This window comes from Eumetopias jubatus, unplaced genomic scaffold (assembly GCF_037043125.1).
Source record: "Eumetopias jubatus isolate StellerSeaLion01/CBP00866 unplaced genomic scaffold, mEumJub1_p1.0 scaffold_6, whole genome shotgun sequence".
NCBI lineage: Eukaryota > Metazoa > Chordata > Mammalia > Carnivora > Otariidae > Eumetopias > Eumetopias jubatus.
This window is the reverse complement of record NW_028274812.1, coordinates 93,299,066-93,312,109: the sequence shown is the minus strand read 5'-3', so window position 1 is coordinate 93,312,109 and position 13,044 is coordinate 93,299,066. Positions and strand designations below refer to the sequence as shown.

Sequence of the window (13,044 nt, the reverse complement as noted above, 5' to 3'; positions counted from 1 at the left end):
GCTCAAGTTTTCTACTCCTTGTGTACAGAAATGAAGTCTCAATTTTCAACAGTGCTTTGAATTCAGTGAATATTTGCTGAATCAAATAGAATGGCCGATGAGAAACAAGAAGTTTATCGCTAAGTCCGGTGGCATAACTGGGGAAAACAATGGTAAGTTTAGTTATTTTCTTCGACTAAATAAATGTCCATGTTAATAGATATCTCACGAAGGGTTGGCAAGCAGTTACGGGCTTCCCTTTGCCCTTCCTCCATCTCCGCCAACAGTTGTGATTTCTTTCCCTAAAACTGCAGAATCAAAGTTTGAATACTCTTCCTTTGTGCAATTAGGGAAATGTCATATATAGTAATTCGTAGCAAAGAGAAAGGCTGCAGATTACTAATTAACGTTTCATTTGATAAGCTTCTTAATAAGCTCAGAAATCCTTGCCAGGTAAATACCAAGTTAGTCACTTTATTTCAAAGATAAAAATAATTATTTTCCTTGACAACAATCTAAACCTTTTCAGTATCTCAACAAGTGGCATTTGGTGTTTCAGCTCACCGCCACAGCTCTATGTTGGTAAAGATTATCTATTTCGGAGAGATTAAAAAATAAGCTTAACAAACAATGAATCATGGAACACTACGTCAAAAACTAATGATGTAATGCGTGGTGATTAACATAACAATAAAAAATTTAAAAAAAATAAGCTTACCTCTATCCTTCTTAGCCCACCACATCTGCTATTCACTTATGTGCTCTTTGCTTGTGGATACCTGAAATAGTGAGAAAAAATAAAAAAAAGAAAATTAAATATAACTCAACAGCATTGTGTGCAAGGCAAACATTTACAATTTTAATTGATGACAGACACACACTTCGTAAAACTATTAGCATGCAACTCCAGCTGCAAAAACTGAACAGCAATATGCCTAAGCTGGTTAGCAGCAAAAAAGTAAACCAATCACATCGACAAAAGCCACCATAAACAAAAAAACTGTATTTAAAAGATTAGCAGTTTTGGCATTCATCCCTACCATCAAGTCTTTTGCTTTCTTTTTCCATCAAAATTTAGCTTACGTTTGATGTTAGCAAGAGTTGCATTACTATTATTGTTAATTTTAGTTCTGTTTATTGCCTTGAGGGTTATATATTGTAAAATAATTTTGGTGCCTCTAGTTAATGTTAATTAGTTGTTTTAATAACCTATAGACCTATTTGTTATGTTTTTGTAGGTTTACTTTTTTAACTATCAGGAACTTAATAACTGAGAATATTTAACATTACTGTTGCATAGGCAAAATTACAGAGTCACTATTAGTGTTACCTGTTTAACGTTTAGTCATCCTTTGAGTCCTGCGACATATTTCCTTAATAATCATCAGCCATCAAGTCTGATAGTCTCAAAAGAAATATCAGCCCTCTAAACTGCCTTCAAGGGCGGTGATATTTAGCACTGAAAATTACAAATAAAGTTTTGAGGTTGAATAGCAACAACTGGCCAGTGACACTGATGATTTGTTTGTCAAAACAAATTATTATAAACTACGCAAATGAAGTCCACGCACTCCTTTGAGTGAAAACAATAAAGTGAATCTACGCAATGCTTACATGTTGGATGGGATATTTAATGTGCGGGGAAACTCAAAGGTTGAAGAACTAGGCATTTAGACAGTGGTAAGTGGTAATCTTACCTCTTTATACTCCATTACTCTTTCTCACGAGAGACATGCTAATGCAAACAAGTCAATCAGAATTTGTGTTTAGCAAGATAAAGCTTAGAGGATAGTTTAAAATCCATTTATTATTCTAAATCCATTTTTTTCCATTAACATGTTATACATTAGTGTTTACTAACCATGATTCATGTAACAGTTTAGTTTGTTAACTTTTAAATTATTTAACAACCATAAGTTATTAATACATTTTTTAAGTATTACACAAATATCTTAAAACAGGCTTGGGTTCATTTTTGTAATTTTTAAATAGAAAACATTTTAGGCATCTCTTGAAGAAGAAATAAAGCAGGCATTTAAAGCTAGAAAACAAGTAATTCCAAATTTAGTTTTTACAAAAGTTTTCAGCTTTATTGACAAATTATGGCAAACATATTTGACAAATTGTGGTTTCCTATTTAGAGTAGCTTACACATGGAACTTTATGTGTGTTTTTTTTCTTTTTTAACAAATACAGGTTAAAACACTGAACAAATTCAGTTAGCTACATACATACAGTAGCTGCTTGTTTTCAACTCCATTAAAACAGCATTTAAAATTAAATTTACAAACTTAATATCGAACATCTTCATCTAACTAACAGATATTAAAAGACAGGTTAAAACATCTTATCTACAACTTTATTATCAGCTAGTTCAAAAATCATATTACAGTCTTTTAGCAACCCTAAACAAAGTTTTTGCTAGTTGATTGAGACTCAAAATCTGTTAACAGATTCATGCTCTTTCTTAAAAAAAAAAGAAAAAGAAAAAAGAAAAAAGAAAAAAAGAAAAAAAAAAGGTTACACACAACAATGAAAAACAACCAAGAGAATATCATCCTACTGAATGGTTTATAGACAATGCTTGCCAATGTCTTTTTTAGTCCGTTTTGTAAAATAATACTAGTGTCAATGTCACGCCAACAGTATAGGGGAAAATACAAGAAATATATGGGAGAAATCATGAGCAGTTATCCCTAGGATAGAAAAAAAAAGGACTATTACTTGTCTTGTTGCTGTTTATGTGGAGACCACAGGCTATGAATTGTCTTTGAGGTGAGGTCACAGGTGAGAAGGACCTTCAATATCTACCATAGGGGTGCTCCCTGTATCCCCCTCTGGCTGACCTTGGCGGTGGTGCCTTCAGGCTGGAGCGGGTTGTGGCCCATTCTTCTGGTGCTAAGAACAAGAGAAAGACAGTAACATTCACGTGGCTTCACAGTTACCAGAAACAGTCATTTAAGACGTAAGAGTTGACCAAGGAAAAGAGAATAAAAGATCTCAACACTGATGGCTAAAGCCTTACTACATTTTCCACATGGTGAGGTCATCAAAAAAGTATATATTTTGAAATGCAGCCATGTGGAATTAAACTTGCAGGACATTCTTCAAAGAAGAGAAAGTTAAAGTCCTTGGGTAATTCCACCTTTATGATGTGTAAAAATTTTGTGCCACAAAAGAGAAGGAGGTATCAGTGTAAACTGCTCATTTTATCCTTTATACAGACTTCTAAAAGAAAGTGGATATAGGAATCCAGTGGTTCCTAGGCTTTGATTAACTTGAGAATCACCTGGGAATCTTAAAATAATACAAAACAAAACCAAAAATGACTAATGCTTGTTCTCTGACTCCCAAACAGAATGATTAGAAAAGAGATCTGGGGCTTGCTATTTTCCAGTGCTCCCCTAGATGGTTCTTAAGTGGTACAGGGTGAGATCCTTGTGCTAAACTTAGACAAAGTTAGTGAGAGAATGGCAGGATATGGAACAGAGTAAATTTAAGCAGTAAAGTCAATAAAGAATATGCTCATATCAGTTTTTACAAATGCCTTGAAAATAAAGAGGTATTTGTACACTAGGAAAAGTCCTCATTTACCTGTTAATCAGATTTCTAGTAACCTGAATGTTCTGAAACCTAGCCAAAAAACAAAACAAAACAAAACAAACAAACAAAAAACACACACAAGAAACAAGCCAACAAGCTTTTGAGTGTTGTGGAAAATAGCCTTTATAAAGTCTGTGACCCCAGAAGAGGAATGTAGCCCTTCTTCAAAGGGCCAGGGACTTTAATAATAGGGTTTATGGTAACTTCTTATGTAATTCCTGAAGCTAAGTTATTTGGGTCTTTCAATCCAAATTCAGTTTTCGTTTGAGAGCAGATTTCATGCATGGAACTCTGATAAGAGGAAGTGTGGACATAGAAAAAGAGATTAGTAGAAAGAGACACACTGGCATTGATAGCTGATATATAGGATAGTGATGGTAACAGACATACAACTGGAAAGAAACTGCAGACTGAGGCCAACGATGTAGGTAGGGCATGTGTCCCTGGAGAGTTCAAGTGCCCCTAAGAATATTTTTGTACATAGTTCAGGAAGATTAAAGAAAAACAATAATAAAAATTTAAATTGTACTCACTATACTATATATAAGGCAAAGGATAGTGATGTACCATATAGAAAAATATTAAAATCCCATCAACATAGGAAAAAATAGCATTTAAATGGGCTTTTGGAGATATGCTCCATCAGAACTTCTTTATTATTATTATCTGATAATAAGTGAAAAGTTTATCTCTTCTACTATTTAAGGTACATGCTTAAGTTTATTTTAGTATTTGATAGGACATAAAATAGAAATGAGAACTTAAATAAAAATAAGAAATATTGCCTTTTCTCAGAATACAGATCTACTTAGATCAGGGGTTGGCAAACTAAGGCCAGTGAGCCATATTGGTTAGCTCTCTGTTTTTTTAAATAAAGTTTTAGGGAATGCAGGCATGCTTATTTATCTGCATATTGTCTATGGCTGTTTTTACTCTATAAAGGCAGAGTTGAGTAATTGTGACAGAGACCATCCTGTCTACAAAGCCTAAAATATATAGTCTGGGCTTTTACAGAAAAGATTTACACACCCCTGCTCTAGATCTTGTTGTCTTCTTTGGTTGGAGATTGTGGATGTTGGTCTTTCCGATGTGATCTCTTGAAGACAGGACTCTATCCCTAAGCTGCCAGAATTTCTCAGCAGAGACGTTATGGAAAATAATTCTTTGTATTTACTTGATTGGAATTAAATAAAACTTTTTTTTTATGTGCTAGAAGGGAAAACGGATTTTGCTTGCAAAACTAGCAAGTGCCTTCTCAGCCTTATGTAATACGAGTTTTACACTTTGACTATGAATAATCAAGAATATGTCAATGTCCTTGTCTTCTGGTGGTAAAATCTACCCCATTTTATTCATGTTTTTAACAAAAGGAATGTAATACTTTTTGCTTTATTCTGTTCTAGAGTATTAGAGATCCCTGGGTTGTAGTCTATGGGATTTAGAAACTGGGATAATAGAAGTTTCAAGTTTTCCCAGGGAATGGAAGTCTTGGATTCTTTCTCAGAAGCTTGGTGGTTTCTGTAAAATAGTGAAACAACATGAACAGAGTGACAGCAGTAGGTGCCATAGCTACCCCAGTTTTGTCAGAACTTTTAAACTGGCATAATCTTGGGGACTAGCCCAAGAGCACATTAAGTGTTTAATAAGAATCCACTGATTTAGGTTTACTTGGCTTTATCTAAAGCTCTAGGGCAGCTAATTTATTGGCTAATACCTTTCATTTCCTAACTTTTGGCTAACATTAACATGGGGAGGGTCACTATTCTCTGCTGTATTCTCAGCACCTGGAAAAAATGCAGTGCCTAGTAGAGGTTGAACACAATGAAAGATTACATGAACGAAAGGATGAGTGAATAAATTGAGGAACTATGAGGCAGAAAGAGCTTCCAAGGACAACCTTAAAAACAGTAATATTTGAGCTGAAGACACTTGACATTAATTTTAAAAGCTTTATAACTAGAAATACATATTTTAGAGTTAAAATTCAAGAGGTTAGTTAGCTAAATAACAAAAGTATTTCACGACAGGATTTCATAAAACAATCATAGTGGACTCCAATTACAAAAAAGTGTAAAAGCATGTTTCATTGCACAAAAATGTGCTCTTATAATTCTCTGTATGTAAATTCATACTGTGTTCTTTCTTCCTTGCTGAAGGCTAGGAATGGGAAATACTGTTAGTCTATGAAAACTGTAACCAGAAGGGCAGACAAAATTAATTCCTACCCACGTGAAAGTTGTAGATTTTTCTAAGATTCCTTACCGTTAACAGAGGAGTCAAGGATTTATTTCACTTAATTCACGTTCTCAATAATAATAGTGAATTGAGATCAGGAGAGGTATTAATTCTATTTGTGCCAAATTTCCTTGGTCTATATTTTTCCTAATATCAGAACATTTATACGTAGTCACACATTTACAGTTACCACGTAATAACACAAGGCAACTTCTTTCAGGGACGTTACCATCTTTGAATGTATACTGGAGCACTGACTCAATGGTTGTTTTTCCTTCGTCATTGTATAGGGTCATTGAGCCTTATATGGCAGCCAGTCCCCTCACTGCCTATCATTGGATTTCTTCACCATAGTATCAGAGATAGAAGTGATTCTTAGAAATCCAAAGAAATTCTAATGTAAGTCTAATGTAAGTCCATCATAGAACCTTGCACATGGAAAAGACCCAAGCATAGGTAGAGACAAATCATTATAAGGTCCTTATGATGGGAATTCTCTAAAATTTGAAGTATAAAGCCCCAAGGATAGACTAAGAAATTGCCTGTCTTCTTTGAGCTCTACTATTCAGCAGATAAGATGGATTTAAAATATTTTAGGGAGAGGCATCTGGGTGGCTCAGTTAAGTCAGTTAAGCATCTGACTCTTGATTTTGGCTCAGGTCATGATCTCTGTGTTGTGAGACTGAGCACTGCATCAGCTCTGCACTGTGTGTGGAGCCTGCTTGATTCTCTCTCTCCCTCTCCTTCTGCACCCCCCCACCTTGCTCTCTTTCTCTCTAAAAAATAAAATAAATAAAATAAAATAATAAAATAAAATAAAATAAAATATTTTAGGGATTCATACAAATTTTGGAGTCCCTGACAGTGGTTTCTATTCCCACACTGTGGTCTAGGATGTTATTTTAAAAATCATTACAAACAATGAAATTTAGAAGTAATCTTTTTTTTGTCCTTTTGGAAACTAATAAAGGATGTAAGGTTCTCTCAGTATCAGGATCATTGTCATATGAGAAGCACCAGCTAGACTATAGATGTGAAATAGCAAATTAGATAACAAATTACTCCTCAGAGAATATGCAAAATAAATGCCTGCCAAGTTGAATTACTGGAATGGTTTACAGAATTGGGGATCTGGAAATAGGAAATGAAGATATGAGAAACAGCTTCAGTGACTTGATCAAATTCCCACCATTTCTAGGCTTCCCAATTGGGATTTTAATGTACCATACAGTATATGATAGAAGGAGGGAAGGAGGGAAATAAAGCATTCATTAAATAATTTTTTGTCTTTACTAAAGATCTCCCATATGCTAGTCATTGTACTAAGCCATGGGTATAAGGATACTTTCAGGAATTTTTAGAGATCACAGGAAAAAAACCACTATGAAATTTCATGGTGTACAACACATTTATAATTGATATTTGAAGAAAATGCTGGGGAAAACCTAGAGGAGGGGACTACTAATTTCTATCACTCAACTGAACTTGGATTGAGCTCTAACATCTAATCATCTCAAGGAAGTAATTTTCTGAGCAAATATACAGTGTAACTAAAAACTCAGATACTGTTTAACCTATTTAAGAGAACGCACTTTCTTTTTTATTTTTTAAAGATTTTATTTATTTGACAGAGAGAGATAGCAAGAGAGGAAACACAAGCAGGGGGAGTGGGAGAGGGAGAAGCAGGCTCCCCGCTGAGCAGGGAGCCCAATGCGGGGGGGGCAGGGGGGGCTGGATCCCAGGATTCTGGGATCATGACCTGAGCCAAAGGCCACCGCTTAACTGACTGAGCCACCCAGGCGCTTGGACAACTCACTTTCTTTGAAGACTTTCTTATGTTAATTATTTTATATCATCCAGTCTTGTTTCTTAAACTGAATCCTAAGATCTATGAGAGGAGAGCCCTTTAGTGGCAGACACATAGGAAGAACACCATAAATATTTGTCAGCTACATATAAATAGATGATGTTACTAACTAAAAGGAATCTTGAAATCAATTCTGTGAAATAAGTACAATAGAATTCTTATTCAGGAACACATTGTTTGCAATTAGGTTAAGTGTTTCATGTATTTGAAATATATTAATATTTCTTTTAAAAAATGACTCTGCCTCTGTTTTATTTTTTTTTACTTAGACTGATTTTTTCCCCCAGTTCAGTCAAGTTTTACAGAATTCCATAAAGTGTGTCTCCTTCACATGCCAATAAGCATCATTGCAGAACATCTTATTTTGATAAGGGCGTGTAAATTACCCAGGTAACTCTTCTTGTGTATTCGATGTTACTCTAGTGACTTCAAAAGCTTCTGTATCTCAAATACTCTGCTTTCAGGAGAATCAAATCTATTAAGTGGTGTGCATTTTTCAATGTGCTCTCCCTCCTGCCCTGGGACCAGCTACTTTGGGGAGCATTCAGAGTGGGAAAGAAAAATCTGGATGATATTTAAAGTTGCAAAACTGTGTTCTCTGATTCTTCTGGAGATACTATAAACATTGAGGTTCTTGGTGGGGAAATTGAAACATAGGACAAGGTACCAGTTTGGGACACATCAGCAGTATTTAAGTACCTGCAAAGTAAACTTTTAGTGTTTATCTTTCCAGACATAGGTTTAAAATGCCACCTTCAGAGTACATTAATTTTAGGAATCGGTTTAGAAAGGGTATCGGATGTCACGGAAATTATTGAGGGTGCAGCTCTTATGTTCACAGTTTGCTAGACTTTCATAGCTAGTTGTTTATATATCTGAGGTCTGAAAAAGAATCTAAAATTTGTTTTTTAACTCACCACAACAAAAAGGGAGAACTCATGCTACTTATTTTTGTTATACTGTGAACCAATATGCAGACACCACAACTAAAGTAGGAAACCTAAATTAATCTCTATTATTACAAACCACTAGTGTCTCATACAAGAGCATTTACAAGGTTGATTAGAATTCACCTGGCTCTCAGGCTCTCTGTTTGTTGGTCTCAATTAAACTTCTGATTTCTCTCTAAGGAATATCAATCTATTTAAAAGCACCTTTTGATACTTAGTTGTGTTATTGCTATTTATTCCCAAAGAGAATATGTTAGATTAGATGTTCTGTTGTTGTAACTCACTATGACAATATCTGTTTTCTTTATTTAATTTTTAAATACCTATCCTATTTTAAAAAGTTAAGATATTCACTCTCATCACATCTTCCAAGGGTCAAACACAGTGCTAGGCATTTTATGTGTATTATTAGCAAATACAATTTTCCTGCAAGATAGGTGCCAATGTCGTCTTCCTTTTAAAGATGAGAAAATTTTGGCTCAGAAAGTTTGTTTGGAAGACCCAGAATTTTTTTAGAGATTTTATTATTTTTTTTAGAAGGTGAGGAGGGGCAGAGAGAGAGAATCTCAAGCAGTCTCCTCACTGAGCATGAGCCCTACGCAGTGCTCTATCTCATGACCTGAGATCATGACCTGAGCCAAAATCAGGAGTTGATGCTCAACCAACTGAGCCACCCAGGTGCCCCAGAAGACCCAGAATTTTTATCTTTAATTGTCTTACCATTTTCCATCACTCCTTTCATCTGAAAGAAGATCCTGACTTCCACTCTCTTTTTCCTTTTCTTGCCTGGAAAATAGGACTTCATTTACTCTAATTCCCTTGAATTATATAATAACTGGTGATTCCAACAACAATTGATTAGCTAAATGAGTGAGAATGTAGCTTTAATTTTGTTAACAAGAGTGTGGGCTGCTTGAGCTGAATTTGTTAAGGTGCAAATCTAAGTGTTCATTCATCTAAGGTAGAAAGCAAGATTGTTCCAAGCATTTTAAAATATTAATGGAACATTGGAACCTAATGGTTCAACAACTTTATCTACACAGTTTGTATTGCCACTATGAGTAATTGCAGTTTATTGTTTTAAGATACAGAGGGTAAAACATTGTAGTATTGAAGGGGAAATATGGATGACCAGCATCTGTTTTCACAGATGAACATAGTGAATTCTGTTCCAAGAAGAGTTAACCTTGAGTTCACCGCAGTTATGCTCTCAGGAAATTCAGTCAGTTTCTGGGAAGCATTTATAGCTTTTATCACTGTTTCAAATTTTTAATTAGATATTCCCTGTTAGAAAAAAGTAACACTTGGAATAATCCATCTAGAGAATAACAGAGGGCTGTTATTCTCAACTCTAGAATTTTGTGATGCACATGGCAGGCACTTGGTAATTATTTATTGAATACATTAATTCTATTTAAATATTTTGCATCTTCATTTTGTACCCATAAAAGAAGCCACAGCCTTCCCTCGGATCTCTTCACTTCGAATAGGACTCCCAGGAGTCTTATAACTAGGCCTGCCTTTGAATTCTGGTTCTTCCTCTTTCTTACTGAAAGACTTCTTTGGCAAGTGGCAAGTTTCTTACTCTACATGCTGATGACAAATTTAAATTGTCAGAGACCATTCTGAGCTTCTGACATGCATATCTTAACTGCCCATGGGGCATCTCCTCAGGTGTTTCAAAGTCAACTTTTTCCAAAACTAAACTCATCTTTTTCTCCATACTACTTACTGCTCTTCACAAGTTTCGTATTACAGAGACTGAAGCTACTACCTACAGCTTGGCTGTTACTCATCAAAAGCCCTTGGCCTTGTCAATCTAACCAGTCATCAAACTTTGCCTTTTCTTCCTTAATATGTATTTAACTCATGCATTTCTTTCTATCCATTCCCAACCCTATTCCATGGCAAACCATTCTCATCTTTGCCCAGAGTACCCAGCTTTCTAGTTATCTTTTGTGACTTTCCACGACTGTATATCATATATTTATATGCTGTAATATATATGTTATATATATATTATAAAATACATATATCTGTGTATATACATGTATATATTCCCTAATATATGTGTGTGTGTATGTGTATACACTCCTACTCTACTCCACCTTCTAGCCAGAGAAAGTACAATTGATCAGGTCTGTTCAGTTGCTCTTGTAGCATACTCAAGCTCAAGTCCAAATTCCTTAGCAAGGAATTCCACTCAGAGCCTAACATGATCTGACCCCTGCCTTCATTTTAGAATTGATGACTTTGGTGATCACCTGAAGCACAAGTATTCTACAATATTCATTGAAAAATATTTCTTGGGTCTTGAAATAGGAGGAGTGTTGGTATAGTTAAGATTTTAAAGTCTTTTTCTCAAAAGGAAGGTCATCTTGTTTTTGCATGGAAATGGACCAGTTAGCAGAAGAAATCAGTAGAACGAACTACTTAAAGGTTTCAAGTACAAAAGATTCAAACTTTAGATACTTGTTATATTTTGGAAATGAATGATTTCATTTTGCTTAATATATTGAGAAATAGCTTACAATTTCCTTAACTAGCAAAATGTTTATGGATTAGTTTTTTTTGATTACTTATTTTGATTCATCTGAAGAATGATGATGATTTCTGGTAGTTATCCCACAAACCAGAGATGGACTTGGTCTTTTGGGACTTCTTAAGAGCTTCTCTTGGCTCCTGGGGAGCTTGTCCTAAATACCAACATTTTCCTCAAAAGCAATGAGATTCATTTTAGTCTTTGAAGAGCTTCTTAGGTGAGGTCCCTAAGAGGCTTTCAAAATAGGTATTTCCCATTGGCCACCTGGACCATGAAACAGATAGATAACACCTGACTCCAAAGTCCATTTGTTGACATAAACAACAAATATGAATGTTTAAAGTGTAGTCCATATTGAAAATATGCATGGGTAAGTTCAGGAAGACAGTTTGATAAATATATGAGTCATCTACAATGAGGAAAACTGTTGAAACTTTTGAAGGTAAAATTCTGAAAAACATCTGTGGCTCAACTAGTTGGTACTTGACATGTCTCTAGTAACTTTAATTCACCTCAGTGAAATATGGGTCTGTGGCCATGGCTGGGTTTTATAACCTGAGAATTAAATCATCTTCCAGTTTCTTTTTTTTAGTCTAGGTATGGAAATTCTAGGGCCATTTTTCTTAACCTTTCTCCATTCTTATACATACCCTTGTTTAGTATCTCCAAATTTACTTCATGTATATACCTAATTTCCAAATCATTACATGATTTCACAATTTTATATTCTGTGGCTAAGCTTAAGTTATTGGAATTACTGCTATTTCTGATTGTGAGCTCCAGGAAGATAAAAAAAAAAAATGTCCAACAAACTTGAGACTGCGCCAAGAATTGCATTCAAGGTAGTTTAGCTTGCAACAAGTGAATTTTACTAGTTTCTATGTTCCCAGATGCAGCCACTATGATTGGGAATGTGAGGAAGAATCATTGTAATTCAAATATGCTATGATTAGTGTATTACCCCGTCCCTTGCTGGTGGTACAATTTTTATATTGTCTACTCTGTTTTAGCCCCTACCTTATACACTTTACACATTATCATATTTAATAATGACTCTGTACCATTTCATTTCTAGTTATCATCTATTAATAACTGACAAATTATACATGTAACTAAAATTTAAGCTTATATTTTATTCTTGATTCTACTGTGTAATATCTTGCAGCTATAGAAGAATAAAGGCCAGTGGTTCTCGGTATTTTAAAATAAGTAGGTTTCTATCTTCTTAACTTTGGAGTTAAGATCTTATCTAAGTAAAAACGAGATAAAGAATCCAGTTAGAGAAAGGATTTCCAAAATGGAAGGTACAGAAAAAAAAAGGGGGTGAATAATAGATAATTGGACACAATATAGAAGCTTTTCTGACTTGAATTTAAAAAACACTTCTACAATTGTCAAATAAAATCTGGAGTCAATCAAAAGCCTGCAGAATTCAGCCACAGACTTTTTTTTTTTAAAGATTTTATTTATTTATTTGAGAGAGAGAGAGAATGAGAGACAGAGAGCACGAGAGGGAAGAGGGTCAGAGGGAGAAGCAGACTTCCTGCTGAGCAGGGAGCCCGATGTGGGACTCGATCCCGGGACTCCAGGATCATGACCTGAGCCGAAGGCAGTTGCTTAACCAACTGAGCCACCCAGGTGCCCCAGCCACAGACTTTTTTTATACATAAGGACTTTATGAGAACTAATGGAAGAATAAGAATGATGTTATAAAATGATATTTTATAATTCTCTTCTCCAAGAATTCCAATGATGCCTTCAACTCAGTGAAGGAGGTAGGCTTGGTGATGTACCTTCATAGACAAACAGACTGAATTTGTAGCTATTTGATTGCTTTACTCCCCTCCCCCCCACATTTGTCATTTCTA

At 35.0% G+C, this 13,044-nt stretch overlaps 1 protein-coding gene across 3 annotated transcripts in view; it reads right to left on the bottom strand.

Annotated features, from left to right (window-relative positions):
- Positions 1-2,779: 2,779 nt before the first annotated feature.
- The window catches only part of KHDRBS2 (KH RNA binding domain containing, signal transduction associated 2), a 567,172-nt gene continuing 556,907 nt past the window's right edge, over positions 2,780-13,044 (bottom strand). For all 3 annotated transcript variants that reach the window (XM_028097797.1, XM_088024326.1, XM_028097796.1), the window contains one exon: positions 2,780-2,877. In XM_028097797.1, coding sequence (XP_027953598.1) covers positions 2,780-2,877 — 98 coding nt within the window. The remainder of the gene's footprint in view (positions 2,878-13,044) is intronic.